The sequence below is a fragment of the Panthera onca genome, chromosome F1 (assembly GCF_046562875.1).
Source record: "Panthera onca isolate mPanOnc1 chromosome F1, mPanOnc1 haplotype 2, whole genome shotgun sequence".
Lineage (NCBI taxonomy): Eukaryota > Metazoa > Chordata > Mammalia > Carnivora > Felidae > Panthera > Panthera onca.
Genome location: NC_138355.1, coordinates 16,733,796 through 16,758,594, shown reverse-complemented (window position 1 = coordinate 16,758,594; position 24,799 = coordinate 16,733,796). Strand labels below are relative to the sequence as shown.

The 24,799-nt window shown below is 38.7% G+C and overlaps 1 protein-coding gene across 11 annotated transcripts in view; it reads right to left on the bottom strand.

Moving 5' to 3' along the window:
• Positions 1-800: 800 nt before the first annotated feature.
• PRRC2C (proline rich coiled-coil 2C) overlaps positions 801-24,799 on the bottom strand; it is a 95,817-nt gene continuing 71,818 nt past the window's right edge. For 3 of the 11 annotated variants that reach the window (XM_060643501.3, XM_060643504.3, XM_060643502.3), the window contains exons 23-35: positions 23,407-23,499; positions 19,587-19,688; positions 16,641-16,842; positions 13,619-13,822; positions 11,819-11,931; positions 11,317-11,453; positions 8,842-9,073; positions 8,502-8,624; positions 7,258-7,476; positions 6,512-6,615; positions 6,003-6,129; positions 4,864-5,100; positions 801-2,772 (exon numbers count right to left, since the gene is read on the bottom strand). In XM_060643501.3, the coding sequence (XP_060499484.3) occupies positions 2,515-2,772; positions 4,864-5,100; positions 6,003-6,129; positions 6,512-6,615; positions 7,258-7,476; positions 8,502-8,624; positions 8,842-9,073; positions 11,317-11,453; positions 11,819-11,931; positions 13,619-13,822; positions 16,641-16,842; positions 19,587-19,688; positions 23,407-23,499 (2,151 nt within the window). In that variant the 3' untranslated portion in view covers positions 801-2,514. The other 8 variants (XM_060643503.3, XM_060643505.3, XM_060643508.3 and 5 more) reach the window with 6 other exon arrangements.

The following is a 24,799-nucleotide window of genomic DNA, read 5'->3' as shown; positions in this document are numbered from 1 at the left end:
TTCTACCATTTACGAGGACCGAACTGAAGGGTCAGAATATGAAAAACAAAGGCCATCGAGGTGACTTGGTAAGAAGGCAAACAGATGAAGTGGTGACTCCAGCTCTCTTGGTACCAGTCTGTGATCCTAGCCTGACCCGTCGCACCAATTCAGAACATACTTTGAGAAAGAAAACCTTACACAGAAAGCTTGGCTTCACAGTACTTGGGTGTTCTAAGTGATTAAGAATCACAGTAGCCACGAGTAAAGACGGCACACAGGTCATCAGTGACTGGATTACTAGTTTTCCGAAAGCTGGGTCTGGAAGCCATGTGTTCTGGATAAGGGATTGTAGACAGTTAAAATCCCTCAGCGCTTCACGTTACAAAAGGAGTAAATGATAAAACAAATCTCTTACAGGCTGCTTGTGTGGGTGACGACGACTATCAGTGTGCTAGGAAAAATATGAAAAATGCAAACGTTTTAAGTACCGAGATCTATTTTGGGTCGTTCAATTTCTGCCCAGAAGAACAGTGAAACTATTTTGCTACGTTCAGCACTTCACACCATGCACAAAGACCTCTCTGCTCCTGGGCAGACTTGTTTTCAAAAGGAGTATGGCTACCCTGGGAACAGAGGCCACGGCTAATATCTTCCATGACAACATCTACTTTGACTGAATAAGCTTTATAGTTCTTAAGCCAAATCAAGTCTTTGGATGAGAATCTCTTCCTAGAGCGCAATGTACCCTTGATCACTATTTTTGGTACATGACAGACCTTCTTGCTCCAAATTTGGGGAATGGATCAGAAGTTCCAAGATTCATTATTTAGAGAATACTTTATTAGTTTCTGTAATCAAACCCATGTAGATAAGACCTTACACATTTAATACAGTGCGTTACCCCTGTACAAATGGAAAAAATTGTGTTTAACATTTCTAGACCAATATGGCTGTTAATTTCTGTACAATGCCAACCCAACACGGTACGACTGGGGTAGTTTTTCCAAAGTTGACAGCACAGCTAAGGTTTCCAAAAATTCAAATTATTTATATATATATATGTATATGTATGTGTATATATATATATATATATTTATTTATTTATTTATATAAAAAGACCAATAGCAGTATGTTATGCATCAATAGCAGCAACAGCCTTTCCAGGTTCTGCGGTCATCTGCACAAGATTATAGACACATCCAGCACGCTCCATTAATAAAAAAGAAAAAAAAAAACAGGTAAAAAAACAAACCCCCAGAAAACAGCAAAGTTCTGTTACTGTTGTGGTACCTGGCACCATTTTTTTTTTTTTTATTAGCTTCTCAATCATCATCTGGAAAGAAAACATTCTAGAATAACGTCATTAAAAACAGCTCTGAGAAAGCACGGTCACTGTTACGTATCATAAAGCAGGTACAAGGTATTTTACATTCACAGAGGTATGATACAGTACTGTCCTACATCTAGAATACTAGAGGATACAATTTAAAAAGGCATTATTTGAGACTTGATTCTACTTTTCCAGCAGAGGGCCCAAAGGGTGGTACAACACAGCTCTGGTAAAGAAATGCACCTTCTCAGACAGGATTTCCTGTCATTAAGGGCACGGTTCTAGGTATTCACTGCTCTTGATGAACATGAGCTAAAAAACCGTTAAAAAAAAAAAAACAAAACACACCAAAACCCAACAAACCCCATTGGATTCATACAAAGATGATGGAGTGGAGGCAAGCCAGACTCAATCTAACTAGTATTTTACCCAATCTGTCGTGTTTGAACGGTAAGAACTCCGTGGGAGAAAGGAGACGCCAAGTAGCACTTCAAAGCTTCGGGCCACAACCAAAACAGCATCATTTCAAACAGAAGCGGTTAGCCAAACCCTGCCCTCTTGGGGACGTCCAAGGGTGTGGACGTCAACATTTCATCATCTACTCACTCATCCAGGAAGAAGGGGAGATCAGTTACTGTACTTTGATTGTGTTCAACTCAATCACAAGGTTACAAAAATAGCAAGCTGCCATAATAAAAAATAAGGCTCCTCTATCCAGCACCAGTTACCTTCAGTTCTTGACCACCAAGCCCACAAATGCTACAACCATACCCAAAGCACACAGGGAGCAAAGAGACCACACCTGACACATTAGCTGGAATCACTGTTGTTCGGCATCAGCTGTTCCTCTGCAGGGTTATTTTCCTCTACTTCTGGTGTTTCATCTAACCGTAAGGATTGCAGTTCTAAATTCTGTGCACTCACGGGATGCGTATGCATATCTGTACATAGATTCTGACCGAAGATGCACGGCCGTCAACCGAGTGTGCATCACATAGCAGGTGCGAGCCGGCAAAGCCTCACTTTACTGGTGCAGCAGCTGTGTGTCAGTGTAAATTGCTCCTGTGTCCCCTGTGCACCTGCAAGCTCTGGACAGGATAATGTCATAGACCATTTTACCCCTTTGGCTGCTGGCATTATCCGACTCAGTTCTCCCTCTTTCCCCGCTCCCCTCCCCCGGCCCCGGCAATAAACCACAGCCTTTAAGATTTTGTTTCTTCTGTTTTGATCGCCTGAGGCTTGATTGGTCCAGTTCTAACAGGTTTGGTGGCTATGGTGGGTGCAGGGGGTGGCTTTTCTTCTACTTTTTCCTGACAGACACCAGGTGGGTCGGCCAGTGTTTCAGGAGGTTTACTGGAATCACTGTCCACTTTCTGGGCTTTGCCTCCTATCTGTTTGCTCTGTTGTTGTTCAGAGAAGAACCGTTGCGTGGACTGAAGAACCTCTGCTCTCTGCTTTGCCTTAAAAAATAAGAAACAACAACTGAAAATGCTGCAGCGCCACCAAAGCCCATCCATCAGTCTCAGTTCACACTCTCGTACCGACCACAAATCAGTCTTCCCCTCGCTGGTCTGGCCCAAAACCAAAAGCACCTCAATGATCTTTCAGCTTTTAACTGATAGATTTCTTCCTATCTTTGCAATCATTCCATGTGATTTTTTTTTTTTTTTTTTTTTTTTTTAAGCATTTGGAAACAGGACCACCTCCCACCACCTTTTCAAAGTTTGCCCTCTTATAAGATAAGAAGACAGAAATTGCTGTTGCTCTGTATCTTTTCCGGAACAAAACTTATTGATATCAAATTCTGTTTAGGGAAGCTGCTTGCAAATTTGAAAACATATATATGTAACACTTAAAACTTCTAGTTATCAATATGTGGTCTACAATAAAACGAAAAGGAAGCACTTATATTGTGGCATTACCAACACCTAGGACCAAATGTCTTGTGGCTGAGTCCTCTTCCCACAGCTCTCTTCTGCAGGGGAAGAGCGTCAGAAATTAGTAACTACAACTTCACTTGATCACTAAGTTCTGATAGCTCCTACCACATCCTGAGCTGGTAAAATAATCTCCTACTTTTAATGGCTACGTGCCCCGGAGAATATACTTACGTCAGTCACTCTGTAAATTATACCACTGTAATGTACACAAATAAAATTTAAGTTTCTGTATCTCTTGCATACAACAAAAAAGCCCTTCGTGTTCTATAGGAAACCTGTACTATCCAAAGATCTAAAGCAATTCAAGAAATTTTTACCCCCCCCTCCCCGTTATAAGCTCTACTGTCATTTCCAACATGGGCATTATATGAAAATCAAGTGCCAAGGAGACAGAAGCACAAGTGGAAACCATGGCCAAATAGTTTCCAAAGATTTCTACACTTGTATTAAATATACAAGTATATTTAATAGTTATGAACAGATGGAAATCCCTAGGCACACAGCCGTAATACAAGTAGATAATATTTAACAAGAGTTTCACCGCAGAGTAGTCTTTAAATTTGATTACTCAGGATGAGAAATGAGGGATATTAATGCAGAAAGAAACCAGCCAGTCAACCAAATTTTCTAAGCGACTGATCATGAACATGTTTCTAATTCAGAGTAGAGCATTACTTTGGACACTGCCCTATTTGAAAGCAATAAACGTTTCTTTGTTCTAGTCTGACATGATAAACACACACACACACGTAGTGACAAAATAGGCAGAATTACTAAGACCTCTAAAGTCAAGTCTAAGTAAATATAGAAATCAATGGACTCCGCTGGCTGTACAGGCAGACAGGTACAGTTTACGCTAGAAAAACTGTCCCCACACAGACTCCTAAAGGCACTCTTCTGCATCAGCAAACATCACGTTATCAGTGCCTTTTATCGTGAAGGATCCCAAAGTGCTTCTCCCAGTCCTTCATCTACAGCTGCACCATCTGCTGTGGGACGTGCCAACTCAGGTGGCGGGCAAAAAAACGGGCATGGAAACAGCTTGAGAAGAAAACTGTACATGGATGATTCATGAAGGAAGAAAAATCAAGATAGGTAAAAATCTCTTACCCACTCCAGAGTTTTCACATAACCATGATTTATATCTTAAGTTTGGGGAGGGGGAAAGGATAAAAAAGAAAACCAAACGGGGGAGGAGGGGGGAAGAAAATGGGGAAGCCTATAATAATCCGTATCACTTTTTTGCTCTTCCAAAAAATGGTACCAGCTAAACTCAGATCTCCCTCAAATATGTATTTTTAAAGTAATTCATTTTGCCAGAGTTTAAAATGTCAACTTGTTTGCTAACTAAAGTTGCAAAAAAAAAAAAAAAATAATAATAATAATAATAAAAAAATTAAAAAAAAAAAACAAAAAAAAACCGAAAAAGTGGGGGGAATAGGGAGGGAAAAAAAGGAAAAAAAAAAAAAACCAGGAGTGAATAAAAGCAGTTAGCTCGGTTAAGTCTGCTAAGACAATGAATGCCTGGGTATGTGGTTATGGTCCAGAGGCATCTTAAGACATGGTTCAGAGACAGATTCTTGCTCTGTTGGCTGTTAACACTGTACTAACCTTCATGTCTTGTTCAGCCTTCAACGCAGCCTGGGCCTGATTACCTCTGACTCCAGATAGTGATCCACAAGGACCCCTGGCTACATGTGGCAAACGAGCATGGCTCATGAGGCCTGTGGTCAGCGGAGGAGGCATCTGACTGGCCAGTGCCATTGGTGGCCTCTGAACAGGCGCTGGGAAGGTGTTAGTATGTGGGGCTCTTACCAATGGAGGGACCAGGTTAGGCTGAGAGAGAATCTGAGTGAAAAAAACAAAACATACAACATTGAACTGTTAAAAAAAAAAATTCTGCCAACTAGACCAAGGTTGGCTTATCTCAGAGTAAATCTGTGCCCATTCTGCCAGTGAAAGGAAGTGTATGGATTTGTGCCATTCTATTACAGGACCAAGAACAAACAGGCCATGCTTGGAGAATCTACAGAAAAATTAGGCAAAGCATGCTATGGCACTTCAGTGGACTCTAGCATTTCATTCAGCTACAAATTCTGAAGGGGAGATAGAAAAGCTATTAATTAGGATATTTTTTTAAAAAGATATAATTGCAGAAAAGGCACACACTTATACCAAACATAATCTGAAGATAAATAAAAATGATACCAATTCAACAAATAAAGTGTTTTTTCAGGAACAAATGCTAGTTTGTGAGAGTTACTATTGATTTTAGTCTTTCCATACGATTAGCAAAGGGAAGAGAAGCCAACGTTTTTACACATATATTAGAACATCTTTTGGAAATTTTACCTCAACTACACATAGTTATCTTAAAAAACAACAACAACACAACAACAAAAAATCTTTAAACCTAGAAAACTTTAAGCACTGGGACCCTTCTCTGAAAAGTCAACTTCTTCAAAAAAAGATAAAAGAAACAGGACTAAAATAAGTGATCAGAGCTGTGTGGGGAATCTTTTGACTACTTCTCTTGTCTGCTTTAGAACTCTACGGATACTACCTGTATCTAGCTAAAAATTGCAGAGAACACAGGTCACAAATTTACTGTTAAACAAGAAGCTGTTTCTCATTAAAAACTCTGTTTCTAAACTAGTTACAATATGGCAAGATTATGAAATCAGAGAATTAGCCAGATTAGCACTCATTTGCAAGGAAATAATACTCATTTCTCACTCGTATCTGCCCACCTGGGGTGCAAACTGTGTAGGAAATGGTTGTGTCATTCTCACAGTGGCAGGGGCTGACTGGAACTGCTTCTGATAGACAATGCTGTTCATTTTGCCGGACTGGCTGTTCGGACTTGTGGAAGTAGCCCTTGGAAAAAAGCCATCACTGGTCAGTACAGTAGTGCCAAATAAACAATGCTGTCAGACTTTTAGAGACGTTGCTCTTGGTAGATTCTTCCTGTGTGGTAGCTGATGAAAATTTACCACGGTGAGTTACCAAATATTATGGCAGTGGAGAGACACTGGAAGGGGCAGAGGTGAGAAAGAAAACTAGCTAGATATGCCCTGTATTTAAAAAAAAAAACTTAAAAATACAGTATAGCAAACACATTCTTAAGAATTTAATAGCTTAACATCTCAGATACAACTATCGGAATGTCTTGTGCTTACCACAGACCTGGTGACATAGTAAGTAAGATCTAACAAACAAATCGTGCTTAAGTATCTGAAAATCCAAATGCCCATTTTACCGGAAGGGACTAGATGTTGGTGTGGTGCTTCTACCGCTGATCGGAGGTGTGCCTGGTTTTATATCAATGCCACTTCCAAAGGCTTTCAGTTCCATTTCAGACATCTGAAAAAAAAGCATACGATAAACTCAGCATTTCTGGAATCCCATAAGCTGAATGCTGTGTTTAGTGTTCTATATACGAAGACTTAATCCAGGAATGGTCAAAAACCTTTAGTACACAAATCCTATAATTAAGTTGCAAATATCATGGAATGATCCAGGCCAAATTTATGGATGGAAAGTCTTAAGGGATTGTGTAAACCCAATTCTTCCACAAAATTTGTGAATTGTTATTAGGCAAAAACCAGAGGAAGCCAAACACATTAAAAGTAAATAGATCTTTAAAAGTATATTGGGGTTTGAGGGGCACCTATGTGGCTCAGTCGGTTAAGCATCCGACCTCAGCTCAGGTCACGATCTCAGTTTGTGGGATTGAGCCTCGTGTTGGGCTCTGCACTGACAGCACAGAGCCTGCTTGGGATTCTCTTTCCTTTTTCCTCTCCCCCTGCACCTCCCCTGCTCATGCTCTCTCCTGATCTCTCAAAATAAATAAATAAACGTTAAAAAAGTATCCTGGGGTTTGAGACTTCCTGGAAGGTGGTAAAAACCGATGCATTTTGTTTATTTTTATAAACTACACAGATGCATACATCTAAACACATGGCCTTAAATTCTTAAAGAAACTGTCGGTTTCTCTTCACTTACTTTTCCCGTGGTTGCGATCATGCTATGCTGTGTTCCAGCAGGGATTAGTCCTCTAAAAGGCTGGCTTACTTGTGCAGGACGACTCAGGCTCTGGGCCTGGGCTTGCGGGGTGGTATGCTGTAATGGGGGCTGAAGAGTCTGAGGCAGAGCAATTAAAGGCTGCCCCGTAGATCCAAAATTAGGCAACGAAAGCTGAGATGCTGGTAAAGGTACTGTAACCTAGAAAATAAGCAAACAGTAACTGCAGCAATTTACTTATACCTACTGTATGTACATCCCTACAACTACATATACAACCCTTCATAAACTTTTGAATAACATTTTAAACAGACTACGTCAATCTGTTAATGTGTCTCACATATAATCTTTTGCTTAGTGCTATCTCCATTCTTTTATTAAAGGAGCAACACTAAGACAGATTAGTAGTACAGACGATATAACCAAAATAATTAGGACTATCTTTGAATTAATCCATGGTACATGTCTAACAACGACATAATACAATAAAATCATGGGGTATAACCTAAGAAAGCAGCGTTATTACCACTTCCCAAATAGACATTTCTATATTGTTTTCAGGTCTGGTCAAAATGACCTTTGACAATAAGAAACATAACCTTTCAGTTTTCATATAAATGGTATTTAATTTGAATGTCAATAAGGTAATAAATATATTTATGAATTTCTACCCTCCAAAGAGCCACCAAAATTAGTAATAAGAAAATGACTAATGGTCTGCCTCTCTCCTTCAGTCCGCTACAAACTTTTAAAGATTAGATTTGTGACACTGCTAAGAGACAGTACATGTCTGTCATTTACACTGTCATACTCTGCCACACTGTTCTAAGTATGACATTAACCAGGGTGATGTTCTTTAGAGCCTTCCTTCGCCTCTAGCATAAATGGTTAAAGCACCTCTCACGCTTTTATGTAACTGTATATCCTGAAAATGGTTTTCAAACTTTTATATTCATGGTATCCTTTGTTACAATAAATGAGTACATGGAAACTCTTTTAAAACAAACAGGCAAACAGCTGAACTGACTTTCATGTGGCCAAGGAAAGGGTGTTGTGGGACCGAGCAGGGTCTACTTCCAGTGACCCCATGGAATTCTAGGAAACCTCAGAGAAAAGTCTGACAACTATCGTACCATCTCCCCCATCCTGGTTCTATTTAAAAACTGCCAAGCAACAACAAAAGCAGTAAAAGTAATAAAATAATGAAGAAAATTGAGGAAATTTACCATGCCATAGTTTACCTGCTGGAGAGCACTTGGTGACTGGGCAGTGTTATAAAAATTTGTCTGACCAGGCGGTTGTACTTGTCCAGAATAAAGATTTGAAGCCTGGGTAAGATTTGCTCTAGCCTAGGAGAAATTTTGTAGGAAAACAGTAAGATTGAAAAATTTCCAATTCAGACATCAAGTGTGTAACTTGAAAGCAATTTCTAAGAATTTTAGTATTAGGTAAAAAGAGCTTTCCCCTGCCATTAAGTCTTTTAACCTTTTTTCTTTAAAAACAGTTTCTTTAAGTAACCTGTTGCACAGGAATACAATGACAATGTAGGATCCTAGTTCATCTTACCTGGAGAAGATGTGTATCAATCAGCTGGGAACCTCCTAGTCCTGATGCCTGACCCAGCTGATGTTCATACAAGATAGGAATAGGTTGCGTATTTGAGGTCTGTTGAAAGGCAAGACCTGATTGTGCCTTTGCAAGTTCCTGGTGTTGCACAGCTGGAAAGTTATGGATGGCAGTACCAGAAAGGACCACAGACGGTTGTGACAGACTGCTTTGCATAAAGGCTGGCTGAGACCTACATAGGTATTGAAGAGAAAAGACTTGTGTTAGCGAGTGAATTCTATTTTGGAATCTGGGGGTCTTAAGAATGGGTATCCCAAATGACCAAGCACTCTCATTAGCACAATTAAGAAAAGAGAGAATGCAGATTGTGCCTAAGGCACTTGTGTCATGATTTAGAGCCCTGAACACAACAAAGTTCTAGGAAAAGGCTTGCTCTTCCTGAGAAACTAGTAAGATTTTTCTCCTCTTGAACAATGAGAATGATTCTCTTGTCATGTGTTCAATAGCAAGCTCATAACCAGATCTGGTTTTCTCTTTGGTATGGACATCCTTTTCAGATTGATAGCACTAATAGCTGACTTTTATTATTTATATTTCACTACTTCCTCTTATGTATATATTTCTTATAAAAGATCTCAACACTTCTATGGGATGAAGCAGAGTAGTTGTTCAGGATTACCCACAAAGTTTTGGTTTATTTTTATTGCGGTATAGTGGTCATATAACATTGTATTAGTTTCAGGTGTATTACATTATGATTCAGTATCTGGATTACGAAATGATCACCACAACAAGTCTATTTAACATCTGTCACCATACATGCACATAGTTACAAAAACACTTTTTTCTTCTGACGAGAACTTTTAAGATCTACTGTCTCAGCAGCTTTAGTGTTTAATGTTTGAGAGAGCATGTGTGTGCATGAGCAGGGGAAGGGCAAGAGAGACAGGGAAGGAGAATCCCAAGCAGGCTCCGCGCTCAGCGCAGAGCCCAAATAGGGGCTTGATCCCACAAACCGTGAGATCAAGACCTGAGCTGACATCAAGAGTCGGGCGCTTAACCGACTGAGCCACTCAGGCACCCCTCTCAGCAACTTTAAAATGCCCAACACAGTATTATGGCCAAAGGCTGCAAACTGCTACTTGTAAAGTAAGTCATGGCAGGAGAGGGGTGTGTCTGGGCGGCTCAGTCAGACATCCCATTTTGGTTCAGGTCATGATCTTGTGGTTTCTGAGTTCGAGTCCTGCACTGGACTCTGTGTTGATGGTTCAGGGCCTGGAGCCTGCTTCCAATTTTGTGTAACTATAGTTAATAATACTGTATTGTATATTCGAATGGTTAAAAAAAAAAATACAATGCTGAAATCTAACTTCAGACTACCCTCTTACCTCTGGGATAGGGGCCTTCAAGCTATATTTTTAAAAATGCTAAGATAAAAAGTAACTAGATCAAAGTAGTGGGTTAAAGACAATATTACCCATAAATAATATTACGCTTTGTTAAAGCTGACATATGTGGCAGAAACAAAAGCCATTAAGCAGGAATGCTAGCCTGGAGTCACGACCAATCTTTAGAAGGTCTATGTTTCAAATACAAAATGGGAAAACATAAGCATACTGTTATAAACTGCCCTGTCATGGCAGAAGTTAATTCAGGGATTCCATATTAATAAACATTATGCTGATTAGGTTGAGAGCAAGAAGTAGCAGAATGATGTAGGAATACAAACAGCTGCTTTCAAAGGCTAACCTGTGCCTTCTAATATGGCTGTCATTAGCCACAATCACATACACAGCATACATCATATTTCTATTGAACAGTCCTGGTCTTAAGAAGTACATCTTCCAAGACAGTCGTTAAGATGGGGATCAAGACACAGACCGTCAGTGCACAGCTACTCCAACTCCCACGGCTAAGGACAACATCGCTCATCACCGAACTCTTTTTTGCACAGCTGGAAAGTAGCCGCAAACTTTTCAACAATGTTTCGAGCAACTCATACCAATCAAAAGATTTCCTTGATCAAAAAAACAGTTTCTTCTATATTTGTCACCATTCTCACCACCGCTTCTGTTCTTTGACACTCTGCTCTTCTCTTTAATCACACCCCATCCTAAACCCTGACCCCTTACATGCTCCTGTCACCTGCCAGGTCTCGGCTCACACCCCACAGCAGGCGTAGATTTCTAGTTGTTGCAGCAAGATGGAAGGGAGCCTTTTTAGGTCCGTTAGCAGCTATTTTCTGTGATTTCTAATTGTTCTGGGATTGTTGTTATCCTCATCTTCAAGAAGGTTTGAGGTCTCATTTTGTTAGGTAAAGTCTTGACTGAAATTACCAGAGGCTGAGTCTCATGACATATAATCATTTAACGTACTTTGATAACAGGGTCATCCTAGCTTGGGCGGGGGGAGAAGGGGGGAGGAAGGAGCAGTAGGGATATGGCAAGAAGGCCCAGCGGTCACAAAAGCAGGTACCTGTACGGCTGAAGTGAGGAAGTGAACAGCTCCTGAGTCTGGGAAACGGCAGGTCCAGCACCGAGACCCAGCTGGGCCTGATGCTGCCCTTGCAGTGGCGCGTAAATAGGGATCGGAATCTGCTGAACTGAGGCTGGCTGCAATGCAATAAAAAACAATACGTGAGCACCATATACACAAATCACAACACTTGGGAAAATAAAAATTTGAGATATGAAAAGAATAAAAGAACAATGCCATGCATATCAGCTCCCTTTTCAAAGGGAACCAAATGTAAACATCTAAATTTTCCTTTCAATACATTACTTTTTCTACACTGCTTATCACTAAGGTTTGGCAAATTTGGGAAAAGTGTGAAAATTTGGCCAGTACGTATCAAAGTAATCGTGGATTGTCCCATGTTGTCAACAGAAGATTTTAACTTCAAAGAGGCTGTTATTTGTAGCCCAAGGTAACCATTACACCATTAGCATGCCAAGAAACAAACGTCTGTGGTATTTACCTGAGAAAGACCTGGCTGGAAGCCTTGTTGCTGAGCCAAGGATGGTGGGGCCAAGCGTGCATGTTGGGTGTTGAATAAATGACTCGTGTCCATATAGAAAGCAGGGATTTGAGCTACAGACCATCAGGAAAAACAAGCAGCAGTCAGTGTCTGAACTTCAGAATTTTCCAAATAGTAACTAAAAACCAAATCTTGAAGCAGATTTCAAATTAAATGAGCCTTCTGAAAATTACTACAGCCAAGGAAAAACTAGATATGTGGAAAGATGCAAAACTTCTGGCAGACAGGTATATGCAAATTAAAACAACAAAACTCTAGTACGGTTGACCCTTGAAAAACATGGGTTTGAACCATGCAGATTTTTTTCGAATAATTCCATATAGTACTGTAAATGCATTTTTCCTCTCCGTACAATTTTCTTAGTAACGCTTTTTCTCTAGTTTACTTTATTGTAAGAATACAGCATATAATACATATGACATACAAAAATATGTGTTAATCAACTGTTTATCAGTAAGGCTTCTGATCAATAGTAGGCTATTTGTAGTTACATGTGGGGGGGGGGAGGGGCTAAAACTTGTATGTGGATTTCTGACTGTGTAGGGCGTCAGCATCCCAACCCTTGCATCGTTCAAGGGGTCAACTGTACCTGTGATGATACAGGAAAACAGATATTCATATACTGCCAATGGGGTATAAACTAGTAAAATTTGACCTGATCTACTAACAGTGAAAATGAACCTACCTGCTTACTGGCAAACCTACTCTAATTTTATATCTAATTAAGGAATTTAATAGTTCAAAGAAAGTGATGTTTAATAACTGAAAGAATTTGGTATAGATTCTTAACAAATTTCTATATATTATATAAACTATTTTGTGATTTGCTGTTTTTATATAATAGTATGTTTTGGAGAAGTTCCCATATTGTTTTTAATTTGTCATCATTATAAACAATATTGCAATCAATAAAAACTCTCATACATGTATCTCTTATTAATAGAGAAATTTATTTATATAAGATTCCTAAGTGTGAAAACTCTCACTACAGTTAAGTACATACACATAGAATATTCTGAGATACTTTTCTAAAAGAATTAGGTTCAATTTATACACTCACCAGCAATGAATTAAGAAACTATTAATAATACCTGTGACCCTTAAAGAAATCAATCTTTATATCTTCCACATAGAAAATGCCTTTCTTTGAATAGAAAGAGAAGAAATAGACTGTGTTCATTTATTTTTTTCTTCTTTGCTAATCTTAGTTTACTCTTCCCCAGAAATTTCATTATCAATTTGTCAAGTTTCAGATAACAAACTTTTATAACTTGACTGGAATAACATCTAATGCAGAAGTTATTTTGCCAATTATTAGACACTAATTTGTCTAATAGATTTGTAACATATGTATAAGGAACTGCTAAGAGTCCCAGAATACTTACCAAGGAGAGATAACATTAAATTCAACGAGGAAACAAATTTGCAAAGCAGATCAAAAAAATATTTAAACTTGAGGGGTGCCTCGGTGGCTCAGCTGGCTAAGAGTTCGACTCTTGATTTCAGCTCAGGTCATGATCTCGTGTTTTGTGAGACTGAGCTCTGTGTCGGGCACTGACAGCGTGGAGCCTGCCTGGGATTCTGTCTCTCCCTCCCTTTCTGCCCCTCCCCACCCTGCTGACGTTCTCTCAAAATAAATAAAGCTCAAAAAAATTTTTTTAATTTGAAAAAGAGAAAATATAAGCATTTTAAAAAGTCTTCATTTTCTAAATTCCCTATACCCAAGCCCAAAAATCTTACCTGCTGCAGACTGAGACACATAGACTTGTGGACTCTGCTGTTGCTGGGCAATAAGGGAAGGCATACAGCTTAACTGTGAAAAGTGACTTGCAGAAGGTAGGCTGCTTGTCTGTAACTGCTGGGGTTTCACTTTACAAATATTAGGAGGGTCTGATGTGGTTGTAGATTTTGTACTCAAAGAAGAGGTAGTGTATGTACCAGCTCCTATACATGGGAGAGGGGGGAAAGTAGCATATTTTCAAGTGTCACTGTTGTTCACTGTAAAATAACTCAAGCACCAGCTGGAAACTGGCAAATTCATGTTTATGTTCCCCACATACTTAAGTAACAATCACCAAATGTAAACAAGACTATAAAATTTGGGGAAATATATACAATAAAAAAATACAAAGAGAAGACAATTTCAAAATAGTACTCATAAAATAAGGTGGCCAAGGGCCTACAGGGTTGTTACAGTTTGGTCTCCAACTAATAGTGTTTAATCATCATAAAGAAAAGGAAGGTCAAGAGCTTCATTCATTTATGGCTAGGCTAAATGTAACAAGACAGAAGGATGAAATGCTGCACCTTATGAATAATTAAGGATGTAAATGCATCTCAAGAGATCACAACTGCTCCTAAAAAGTCACGTAAACAAAGGTTAGAGTTTTTCTTCTTTCCAGCAAAATACCTTAAGGGTAATCTTAAGAGCCGCATTCATTTATGAATATTTACAAACATCTACTAAGGTCAAGCATAGACATTAAGAATATAGAAGAACAAAGTGCTGCACCTTAAAAATCATTAATGTAAAAGGAGCCTTTAGAGATCACAAGTGCTCTTAAAAGTCATATAAACTTAAGGTTATAGTCAGTCCCCTCCCTCCTGGTATATATACCAGCAAAATACAGGTATGTGATGATACCTTAAAAACAAAGACAAATTATTAGTAAATAAGTAGAGTTATAAAACTTAAGATCTTGAAGGATCAATTAGTTCTGCAGATCAGTGAGCTTTAATGACTGTAACACTGGAGGAATGACAATACTGGCATTTGATTAAAAAGTGAGATGTAATCATCATTCTTTTCAGACTTCAAAAGATGTTCTAAGAGAGGACCAAGATCAAGGTACGTTTGTTCTTCCTTCCACTTGAGTTTCTAGCAGTAGATAATTGGGCAGGAAGTATAAAAATTTATCTTAATCGAGGAGAGTGTGGGGGAACCAGACCTGGAGGAAAGAAGTACACTTGACCCTTGAACAATACAGGTTTGAACAGTGTGCGGCGGTCCCTCCACTTACACATAGACTTCCCCCCGCCCGCCCCGCAATTAAATACAGTACGGTACTGTAAATGTATTTTCTCTTATGATTTTTTTTTTAGTAACATTCTCTTTTCTCTTACTTTATTGCCAAGAATACAGTATATAACACATGTAACAAAGTATGTATTAATCGGCTACTTAGGGTATCAGTAAGGTTTCTGGTCAATAGTAGGCTATTAGTAGTTCATTTGGGTGGGGAGGGGAGGAGTCAAAAGTTATACCTAGGGAAAAGGTTATCCTGGGGTTTTGTTTTGTCTGTTTTTGTTTGTTTTTTGACTACGTGGGGGAGGGGAGGGTCAATGCCCCTAGCCCCTGCGTTGTTCAAGCTGGGTCCAAAGAAAGATGTAGGAACCTTCCCAGTCCCTTTATTTCCTAATCTCCCCACCACACTCCCCTCCTGGTTGCTTTACAGTCCCAACTCCTATCCACCCAAATGACTGGGTACAATGCTAAGTATAATGAAGATGTCTTACAAATTCATGGTAGGGAATGCTTGAAAGGGTCTTAAAGAGGGAAGAGAAATAGAATACTCTATGATTTGAATCTCTATGCTTGTCTTGATACATACTTTTGATTCATACTTTTGATAACACCAAAATAACTGCAGTATATTCTAAAGACCAATTCTTTTGGTATAGAATGCCAGAAAATTGAATGGCAGTAGTGCAATCACTAAATGAGAACCAAAGAAAGTAAATTATGTGCTGGATTATTTTATATCTTTTGGAAAGCAGCTTCTGTTGCTTTGGAAAACATTACAGAATAGTGGGAAAGCTTGAAATGAAATTTGTTTTCAATATAAGAAACGTGGTTATACATATGGTAAAAGGGTGTACTTTCCTAGAGTCGAGCATTTTAGAAATGTAATTACTTAAGAAATGTAAAGTCCCCAAATGAGATATAGTTTAATGAAAGGATTACATACTAGCAAAAAATTTAAGGAAGAAAAACACTTTCTAACCTGGGGTGTTCATGGACTCTCCTTAAAAACAGATGAAACAAAAAACAAAACCCACTAGATATCATCTCGTCAAATAACAGACCGGAAATTCTTTACCCCTAATTCTTCACCAGAAAATACACATCATCACAATAGATTTAGGCCAACAATTCCTTCAAATTAGATACAGATCACAAAAATCTACAGCTCATGTGATTCTTTGTTATTTCTGAATTGGACTATTAGCTATATATATATAGGTTAAAAACTAAAAATCCAATTGTGTTGGGGCGCCTGGGTGGCTTGGTCGGTCGGGCGTCCGACTTCGGCTCAGGTCATGATCTCACGGTCCGTGAGTTCGAGCCCCACGTCGGGCTCTGTGCTGACAGCTCAGAGCCTGGAGCCTGCTTCCGATTCTGTGTCTCCCTCTCTCTCTGACCCTCCCCCATTCATGCTCTGTCTCTGTCTCAAAAATAAATAAACGTTAAAAAAAAAAATTAAAAAAAAAAAATCCAATTGTGAATTTTATAGAAAAATTTAGAGGAAAAAGATAAACATCTTTTCGCCAATTACTTATTAGTACCTATGGGGGGGGTTGTTGCAAGCACACAGGAGGGCATGGGGGTGGGCAAGAAGAGTTTACGAAACAGCTAATGATCAGACCTTGTGCAGTCTTAAATATTTTAAAAATAGTAGGTTTTGGGGATAGTAAACAGGAAAAGATCATAGGAAATGTTAAATAATTAAGACATTTAAAGGAAAGGTATAAAACCTTCTACCTGATAGTGATGTTGTGGGAGTGACTGAAGCAACAGGAATCTGAGGCATTGATGCACTTGAGAATGAATTGTAATTAGCAGGGCTGGGCCCACTGGCACTACTGCTGACTCCACTTGCAATTGGAGGTGCTGTGGAAGTTACTGGAGACCCCTTTTCCCGTACATTTGGAGAATTCTCCCATGCCTTCCGTGCTGACTCCATCTGTAATAAAATGGACATTTTTTTTTAAAGGGGGAAAAAAAAGCGAATGCAGAATACACATACCAACATACACATGTGTGCGTATATTTAAATTCCAAATATAAAAAATAAATAAATAAATAAATAAATTCCAAATATAATCCTTCAAAAAAAACTGCAAAAATTTAAAAGATTAAAATCCTAAGGCTTTCAAACCTTTCACTTTCCCCTTTATCTTTGTTCCCTTGCTCTAACTGGGAGGCAGTAGGCTGTAATTGTGTATCTAAAGAGAGCTTGTTGACAGCTTTGGCAAAGAAGTCAGTGAAATATAAAGTCAAAGCTCCTGTATCATGTCCATAGGAGTCCCCACCCCTCCAGATGAATAAAGAAACAGAAGTGTCCTGCCCCTTAGGACTGACCTAAGGCTCTGACTCCAGTTGGAAAGGCACTGAAGGCCCTCCATAAATACCTATTCCTTCTGTATAAGGCAGTTGTCAAATGGCAGATGACAGGCACCTTTTGTTTGGCTGTTTTATGTTCAGCGTTTTAAAAGGCAAAGTAACCAGATAGGTTTTAGGCTTGGGTGCAGTAGAAATAGGTCTTGTTTTACACCCAGACCTCAGACCTCAACAAGCATTTCAGATACTGACTGCTGCCATTTGAATTTGTGACTACGGGCTTTACCTGTAGTCTCCTAGTTTCTTAAAATGTAAAAACAGGTTGCATTTTCATCTACCTAGACCAGTGCTACTGAACAGAAATGTAAATGCAAGCCATATATATAATCTTAAATTTTCTAACGTGTATTTATTTTTGATACAGGGAGAGACAGACCATGAACAGGGGAGGGTCAGAGAGAGGAAGACACAGAATCTGAAGCAGGCTCCAGGCTCTGAGTTGTCAGCACAGAGCCCGACACAGGGCTAGAACTCACGGACCGCAAGATCATGACCTGAGCTGAAGTCAGCCGCTTAACCGACTGAGCCACCCAGGCGACCCATAATCTTAAATTTTCTAATAGCCACATTTTGAAAAACTAAAGAGGTAATACTAATATCGATAACATCTTTTATTCAACCCAAAGTATCCACAATGTAAATTAAAAACTACACATAAACACAAATATTGACATGTTTTAATTTTTAAAAATATTAACATTTCAGATCCGGTGTCTATTTTACACTTACAGCACACACCTCAACTTGGACCAGCCCATTTAAGTGCTTACTAACTACATGTGGTGAGTGGATCCTGAACTGGATGGCACAGATGTAGATCTTCAATAGGAAGGAACAGATACACAGATTGTGGTGTTTTTAGACCTACTGGTCAAAATACTGGGCCAAGAAAAAATGCTGAAAGTAATCTATAAAATTTGCCTGTAAAAAATCAAGTAACAATTTTTAATGGCATAGTTAAGATGTTGTAGGTCTTTGAAATACCAACTTAAAAATACTAATTTTTCCCCTTGACAAAAACTATCAACAAAATCCATGTAATAGAACTTTTCTATACTCATATATTACCCAACTAAAGAGAGATGTCAGAAGAAGTAAAAGTAAAGAAACTAGAGAAGTTTTAAGCTAATGACATTTAATTTAAATTCATTTGAATTTTAAATGTATATTTCTTCTTGGAATGTCAAAAACATTAAGTGAAAAGCAGTGTTGAATACGTTCTCTGAAGAATTAACTGGCCTAAAGAATTTATGATGATATATTTGCCTATGTGAAATTAGACTAGCCTTGAATAGCATACAGTCAAAACCACACATTAAGACACAGTATAAAACACAGACTGAGATAGTCCTTCAAGTGGAAAAACAACGGCTGAGTAGGAACTGGTAATAAAGAGGAAGGACTGGGGAAAGATGGGGGCTAACACAAAGCAGAATGGTTACCCCATAAAATTTTAGTCTCAAACTTCCAGAAATGAACATTGGCCAACATGTCTCCCCCTCTCCTGAAGACCATCAAAGATTCGCTGTCAACCAATGCAGCATTAGGAGGCCCCGCTATAGAGGTTATACTTGCCCAAATTACAAAACTGAACAAACAGCACCAATGGAATAAACATACACACTTTAAAAAACCTCCACTTTATTTCATGTCTGTGCTTTTTAAAAAAACCTGACTAATCTGGAGGTGAGTGGAAATTGATTTAAAATTCTCAACTCAACTGTAAAAAAGCGTCAGTGACACAGCTCAAAGTTATAAACACAAAAGAGTTTTAAAAACAACCCTAAATTTCTTGATATAAAAAAAGCGTGTTGTCTATTATCTTTTTTGCCCTCTCATTCAAAATTATCCAACAAAAATCAAATCAAAATCACTTGTAATTACCTCATCATAAAACATTCTACTTATTACAGTGCATTCATTCAATTCACATGATTTACAGGAAAGATAGAAAATTAACAGTCTTACCATTACTGGTACTTAGGATAAAACACCAAGCTAGTTGGTTTGTTTTGTACACAACTGATGTATCCAAAAACTATGGTCCCTGAGAGGGACTCAGTACAAACACGGAATATAAGTGCTCTCCTGTATTTTTAACACAAAATTCGTAACCGTAACAAGCCTCACTTTAAAGTGGATTTAGAAATTAATAAAATTTTAGGGTATAATTTGACATAACTATTTCCTCAGCTTAGTAGTGTTGCTTACCACACAAAACAAGTAAAAATACCAAAAGAGTATTTTTAACATATGTCCCCTTGCATGCACTCATCAAGGACCTTTAGAGAAGGACGTTGTACATACCTTGAAGGTGAGGCTGAAAGTAGTGGGAGGAGCTGAAGTGAGGCTGGAGCTCTGTTGGATAGTCTCCCTCTTAGGGAGGGGGAGGGTGTTGGGCAGGGGCACCTGAAAAGGTAGGCAACATATATCATCATCAAAGTTGCTGCAAAAACCCCATTACGGAGAATGCTAAAGTACTCTTTAAGGGTGTTTATTTTTCATCAGAGCCAACAGGAATATTTCATTACTTAGAGTTCCATTGTGTCTGCAGTAATTGATATTTTTGGACATCTTAGAGAAATGCAATCTGCTTTTTTAATGCATATTATTAAAGAAAAAGATCTGTCCCAAATATAAGGTATACACTCAAAGGCAGTTAAAATTTTTTAAAATTTATTTAGAGAGAGAGAATCCCAAGCAGGCTCCACACTGGCAGCACGTGGCCTGATGCAGGGCTTGATCCCATGACCAAGAAATCATGGCCTGAGCCGAAATCAAGAGTTGGATGCTTAACCAACTGAGCCACCCAGGTGTCCTGCCTCGCATATTCTAATGTGTATACTAATCACCAGGGGATGTTATTAAAATGCAGATTCTAGTCAGCTGGAGTGAGGTAAGGCCTAAAATCCTGCATCTCAAACAGGTACCCAAGTGGTGATGCTTCCTAGACCATACATTATTACATTACGTAGCAGAGCTCTAAGGAATATAATTTCCATTAAAATTTTCAGGGACCCATGGGTTCTATCAGAAGCATTTAACATGGTAATGTAAATATTAAGAAATTAATCTCCTTCCTGCAATTTAGTCAATACTCTTATAACTGGATTCAAAAACAAAAGTCAAATTCGGAGGAAAGTACAGAATATTGCTACCACCCTGTTACACTGAGCAAGCTGGCTCACTCTAGTTATAACATGATTATGGCAAATATTGTCAGAAACGTGAATATATTACAAACTCTCTACACATATCTTTTCCCCTCTTAAGTCTCTAGACCTTGAGATTTTATTATGTACTACAGTATGATTGATTTTGATGGTTCACTTATTCAGATAAAATGAGATGCTTAGCGAGCATTTTAAGGTAATCATTTTAAGATCATCACTTTGTGTGTGGTAGTATGGAGTACTAACAAATTGAGAATACCATGGACTACTTAACAGAGATTACTTTATACATTTTTTAAATAGCTGTGCTAGGAATATTAATTAAAAAAAAAAAACAACAAAACAGGGGCGCCTGGGTGGCTCAGTCGGTTGAGCGTCTGACTTCAGCTCAGGTCATGATCTCGCAGTCTGTGAGTTCGAGCCCCGTGTCGGGCTCTGTGCTGACAGTTTGGAGCCTGGAGCCTGCTTTGGATTCTGTGTCTCCCTCTCTCTCTGCCCCTCCCCCGCTCATGCTCTGTCTCTCTCTCTCTGTCAAAAAAATAAAATAAAAACATTAAAAAATAATAAAATAAAAACATTAAAAAAATAAAAAAAAAAACCCAACACCTGCATTTAAATCTTCAAGACATTCAAAGATTTCAAGATTCAAAATGATTGTAACATTAAGTAATACTATCCAATAAACACCAGCTAAATATCTTAAATAAGTAGATTAACCCTTATCAAGAATAATTTTTTCAAAACACAAAAGCTCTATGCATAAAACCCTCAAACACACTAATGAGTGAAAAAGGAACATTTCAAAAGGTCCTAAAATTTTTCCCATGTAGGACATTTTTTTTTAAAGTATTTATTTTGAGAGAGTGCGTGAGCAGGGGAGGGGCAGAGAGAGAAGGAGAGAATCCCAAACAGGCCCTGCACTGTCAGTCAGCGCAGAGCCCAACGCGGGGCTTGAACCCAGGAACAGTGAGATTATGACCTGAGCCGAAACTAAGAGCTGGACACTCAACCGACTAAGCGCCCCAGGACCCCCTAGGACATTTGTTTTTAACGCTACGTTAGTTAAGTTCAGAATCACCACTATACTTGGCACAAATAAGCACCACTGTGAAATCACTCCAAACTGATGACCACCTGTAATTCTCCCTGACCCAAGATGATCTTCCTGTTTTCACACATGCTGTGGATACACAGCTAAAAAGCAAATGTAGACTACTTGCTCAGACACAGGCTGGGTCTCTCTCTTTTAGTTATCCTGCATGCACAAGGAACTACACTTTGATTAGCACTGCAGATCACACGGAAACCATGAAAACACTCTCATGAATATTTTCAATGACTTTTAAGGGTTCTGAGAACTTATTCATATTTCATGAACCATATTTTTAGAGGGTGGTCTGGGAGAAAGCATCATATACTTTCTTGAAAAAGTGTCATCTAAAAAATTTTTTTTAATGAGAGAAGACAAAGTATGATTCAACTTTATGTTGAGGCTTACTGATTCAGTATTTGATAATCAACATAGTGGTATCCACACTTATCTGACAGGGAGTCTTTCTGTCCTTTCCAAATTTCCCATTACTTCTTACAGGAAATTAAAGAAATTTAAGACTATCTCCAAAAAGGTAAGGGAAAAGGGATTTGGTATATCAAGAGAGGCTCTATTACACGGAAAAGCTGGAGACATTACATTAATCAGCTCCTGAGGAGCTCTCCTGTCACTAACAGAAAACATGCAACATACTCGTTTCTCTCTCCCTTTTCCTCAGTCCTATGGCCTGACCACTAAAGTTGGATTAAATGGTCCCTAATGCACTTTATGTCTCTAAAATTCTATATACTTGATGCCAGATGGAAAACTAGAAAGCACAGGGAAAAACATCTGTAAGACCTAAGATTTTTATTCTCAGAATGATAGAGTTAAAGCCCTTTGTGTGAAAGGTTTAAATATATCTGTGAAGGAGATTTTTGAAAAGAATGAGCCTTATTGTATATTTTAAAAAGAGAGCAACTGACCAAATTTCCACCACACCTGCCCTCCAGAACAAGGGCCGCATGTGTAACTCTAAAATGCTCTTCCACCGCAGAGGGTTACCTAACTTGTCTGGGCTTATAATTTTTCACCTGTCAATGAACTAGCCAAAATGAGGGACTGTAACGACTTAACATAATCTTGAATTATAACACGGCTGTTCTGGAAAACTACAGCCAAATTTACGTCACTTACTATCACTTAAAAAAAATTTTGTTTAATGTTTATTTTTTCAGAGACAGAGACAGACAGACCACAAACTGGAAGGGACAGAGAGAGAGAGAGAGAGAGAGAGAGAGAGAGAGGGAGACACAGAATTGGAAGCAGGCTCCAGGCTCTGAGCTGTCAGCACAGAGCCTGACGTGAGACTTGAACTCACGAACTGCGAGATCATGACCTGAGCCGAAGCTGGATGCTCAACCAGCTAAGTCACCCAGGTGCCCCAACTTACTATCACTTGTTAACAGAGCATTTGAGAGTTTCTGAAGTACAATACTTACACATATGTTACAGCTCAATCTTTACAACAGGAATGTTGCTAAGATACAATGTATTTTTTTTTAAGCTCAAAAAGAAACACAAGGAATCTTTGGCAACACTCTTTGTTTTAATTGAGTGAGCTTTCACTGCATTATGAAAGGTTTCATTTAAGAACAAAATTATCAACCAAATAAATTATTGAATCTGTAGAATGTGAAAGGAAAGAACAAAATTCTTAACCAAAACCAGGTTAACAGGATTGGTACTTACGAAACTAAGCCTAAGCTTTGACTATTTTTGGTACTTATTGTTATGAGTGCCCCAAAACACAAATTGACTAGGACCTTTCCCAGAGAGGAATTAAGTATCGGTCACACGGTATGTATCAGGTAACAACAGCAGGTCCCTGACCAAACCTGAGCGTCCGAAGTTGATTACTCACATCGTTAACCAAAGTGTCCTCCATCTTTGCATTATTAGTAGCCACAGTGTTAGGCAGAGAAGAAGAAGGTGTAGTATAGTCTGTCACAGACTCCTGTGGAGCAGTAATAGAAAAAAATACGCTGTAAACTAAATTAGTGACTCACCTTCTAATGACAGCCTAACAGATGTAAAGTTGTTTTGGAGAAAGCAGAAGAGATCTTAAGACTCAAATTACTCAAATCTTTAAAAGCAATAGTGTGATAAAACAAACGTGGACTCACCACTGAAGGGGTGACGTTTCAACTACTGCTGGGGTCCTGTACAGTTTTTTTTTTTAATGCATTGCTATACTGTACGTCAATTACACTCCAATTACAACTTAAAAAATTTACATGCATTGCACAGTAGGAGGCTGCCAACAGTACCATTTATTTCTGTGGATTACTAAAAGAACTCTATGTGGTTCTCATACTTAATCTATAGCTTACTTTCAACTACTGTTTTTTTTATTCTCTTCAAAATACAACACAGATAAGTGAGTGTCAAGATCTTAGTTGTTGCACTTAGGTTTTAGGATAAACCTGTTTATCTTCATGAATCTGTTCTTTAAATATGGTAGAGTTGGATCATCAGAGTTTTTTGTTTACATGTATTGACTTGTATAGCAATTAAAAGGAACGAAATATTCAAATATGAAAGTTTCCACCTACCTTTCTTCTCACTGAGTATATGAACCAGAGTGAACACAAAAGGGCAGGCATAAATTTTGCCATTCCCACAAGCATTGGTCCATATAAGTCACTCAGTGTATCTTGCCATAATGAGTATTTTTAAAGATCTGCACCTTTCATTCAATGAGGTCCCTAAACACTAGTCAATGATTTCCTCTGGTGCTCAAGCAATGGAAGTGATCTACTGCAACCCTGGAAGAAAACTGGCTATCCTGGAGTCACTAAAAATTTGATATGACCTACTTCCCAATTTCAGAATCTTACTAGTGGGCAAGGTAAGGCTCCACTGTAACCCCATTAACAAAAACATACAACAATCCTTTCAAAGCCTGTCAAAGCCCAATGAAAAGCATTCGAATCTTGTGTGCACATTTTTCACTTCAACTACTCAGTCCAGAATTAAGAATAAATTTCCACAGAAAGAAATAATTTATTATAAGGAATTTCTTTAGATCACAAATGCATACCATGCAATAAGAGTCTCTGCAGAATAACCCATTCGTTTATAGAATTATATGCCTCAAGCCAAAGAAGAGGAGGAGGAGGAGGAGGAGGAGGAGGAGGAGGAGGAGGAGGAGGAAGAGGAGGAGGAAGAGGAGGAGGAGGAGGAAGAGGAGGAGGAGGAGGAGGAGGAGGAGGAAGAGGAGGAGGAGGAGGAGGAGGAGGAAGAGGAAGAGGAAG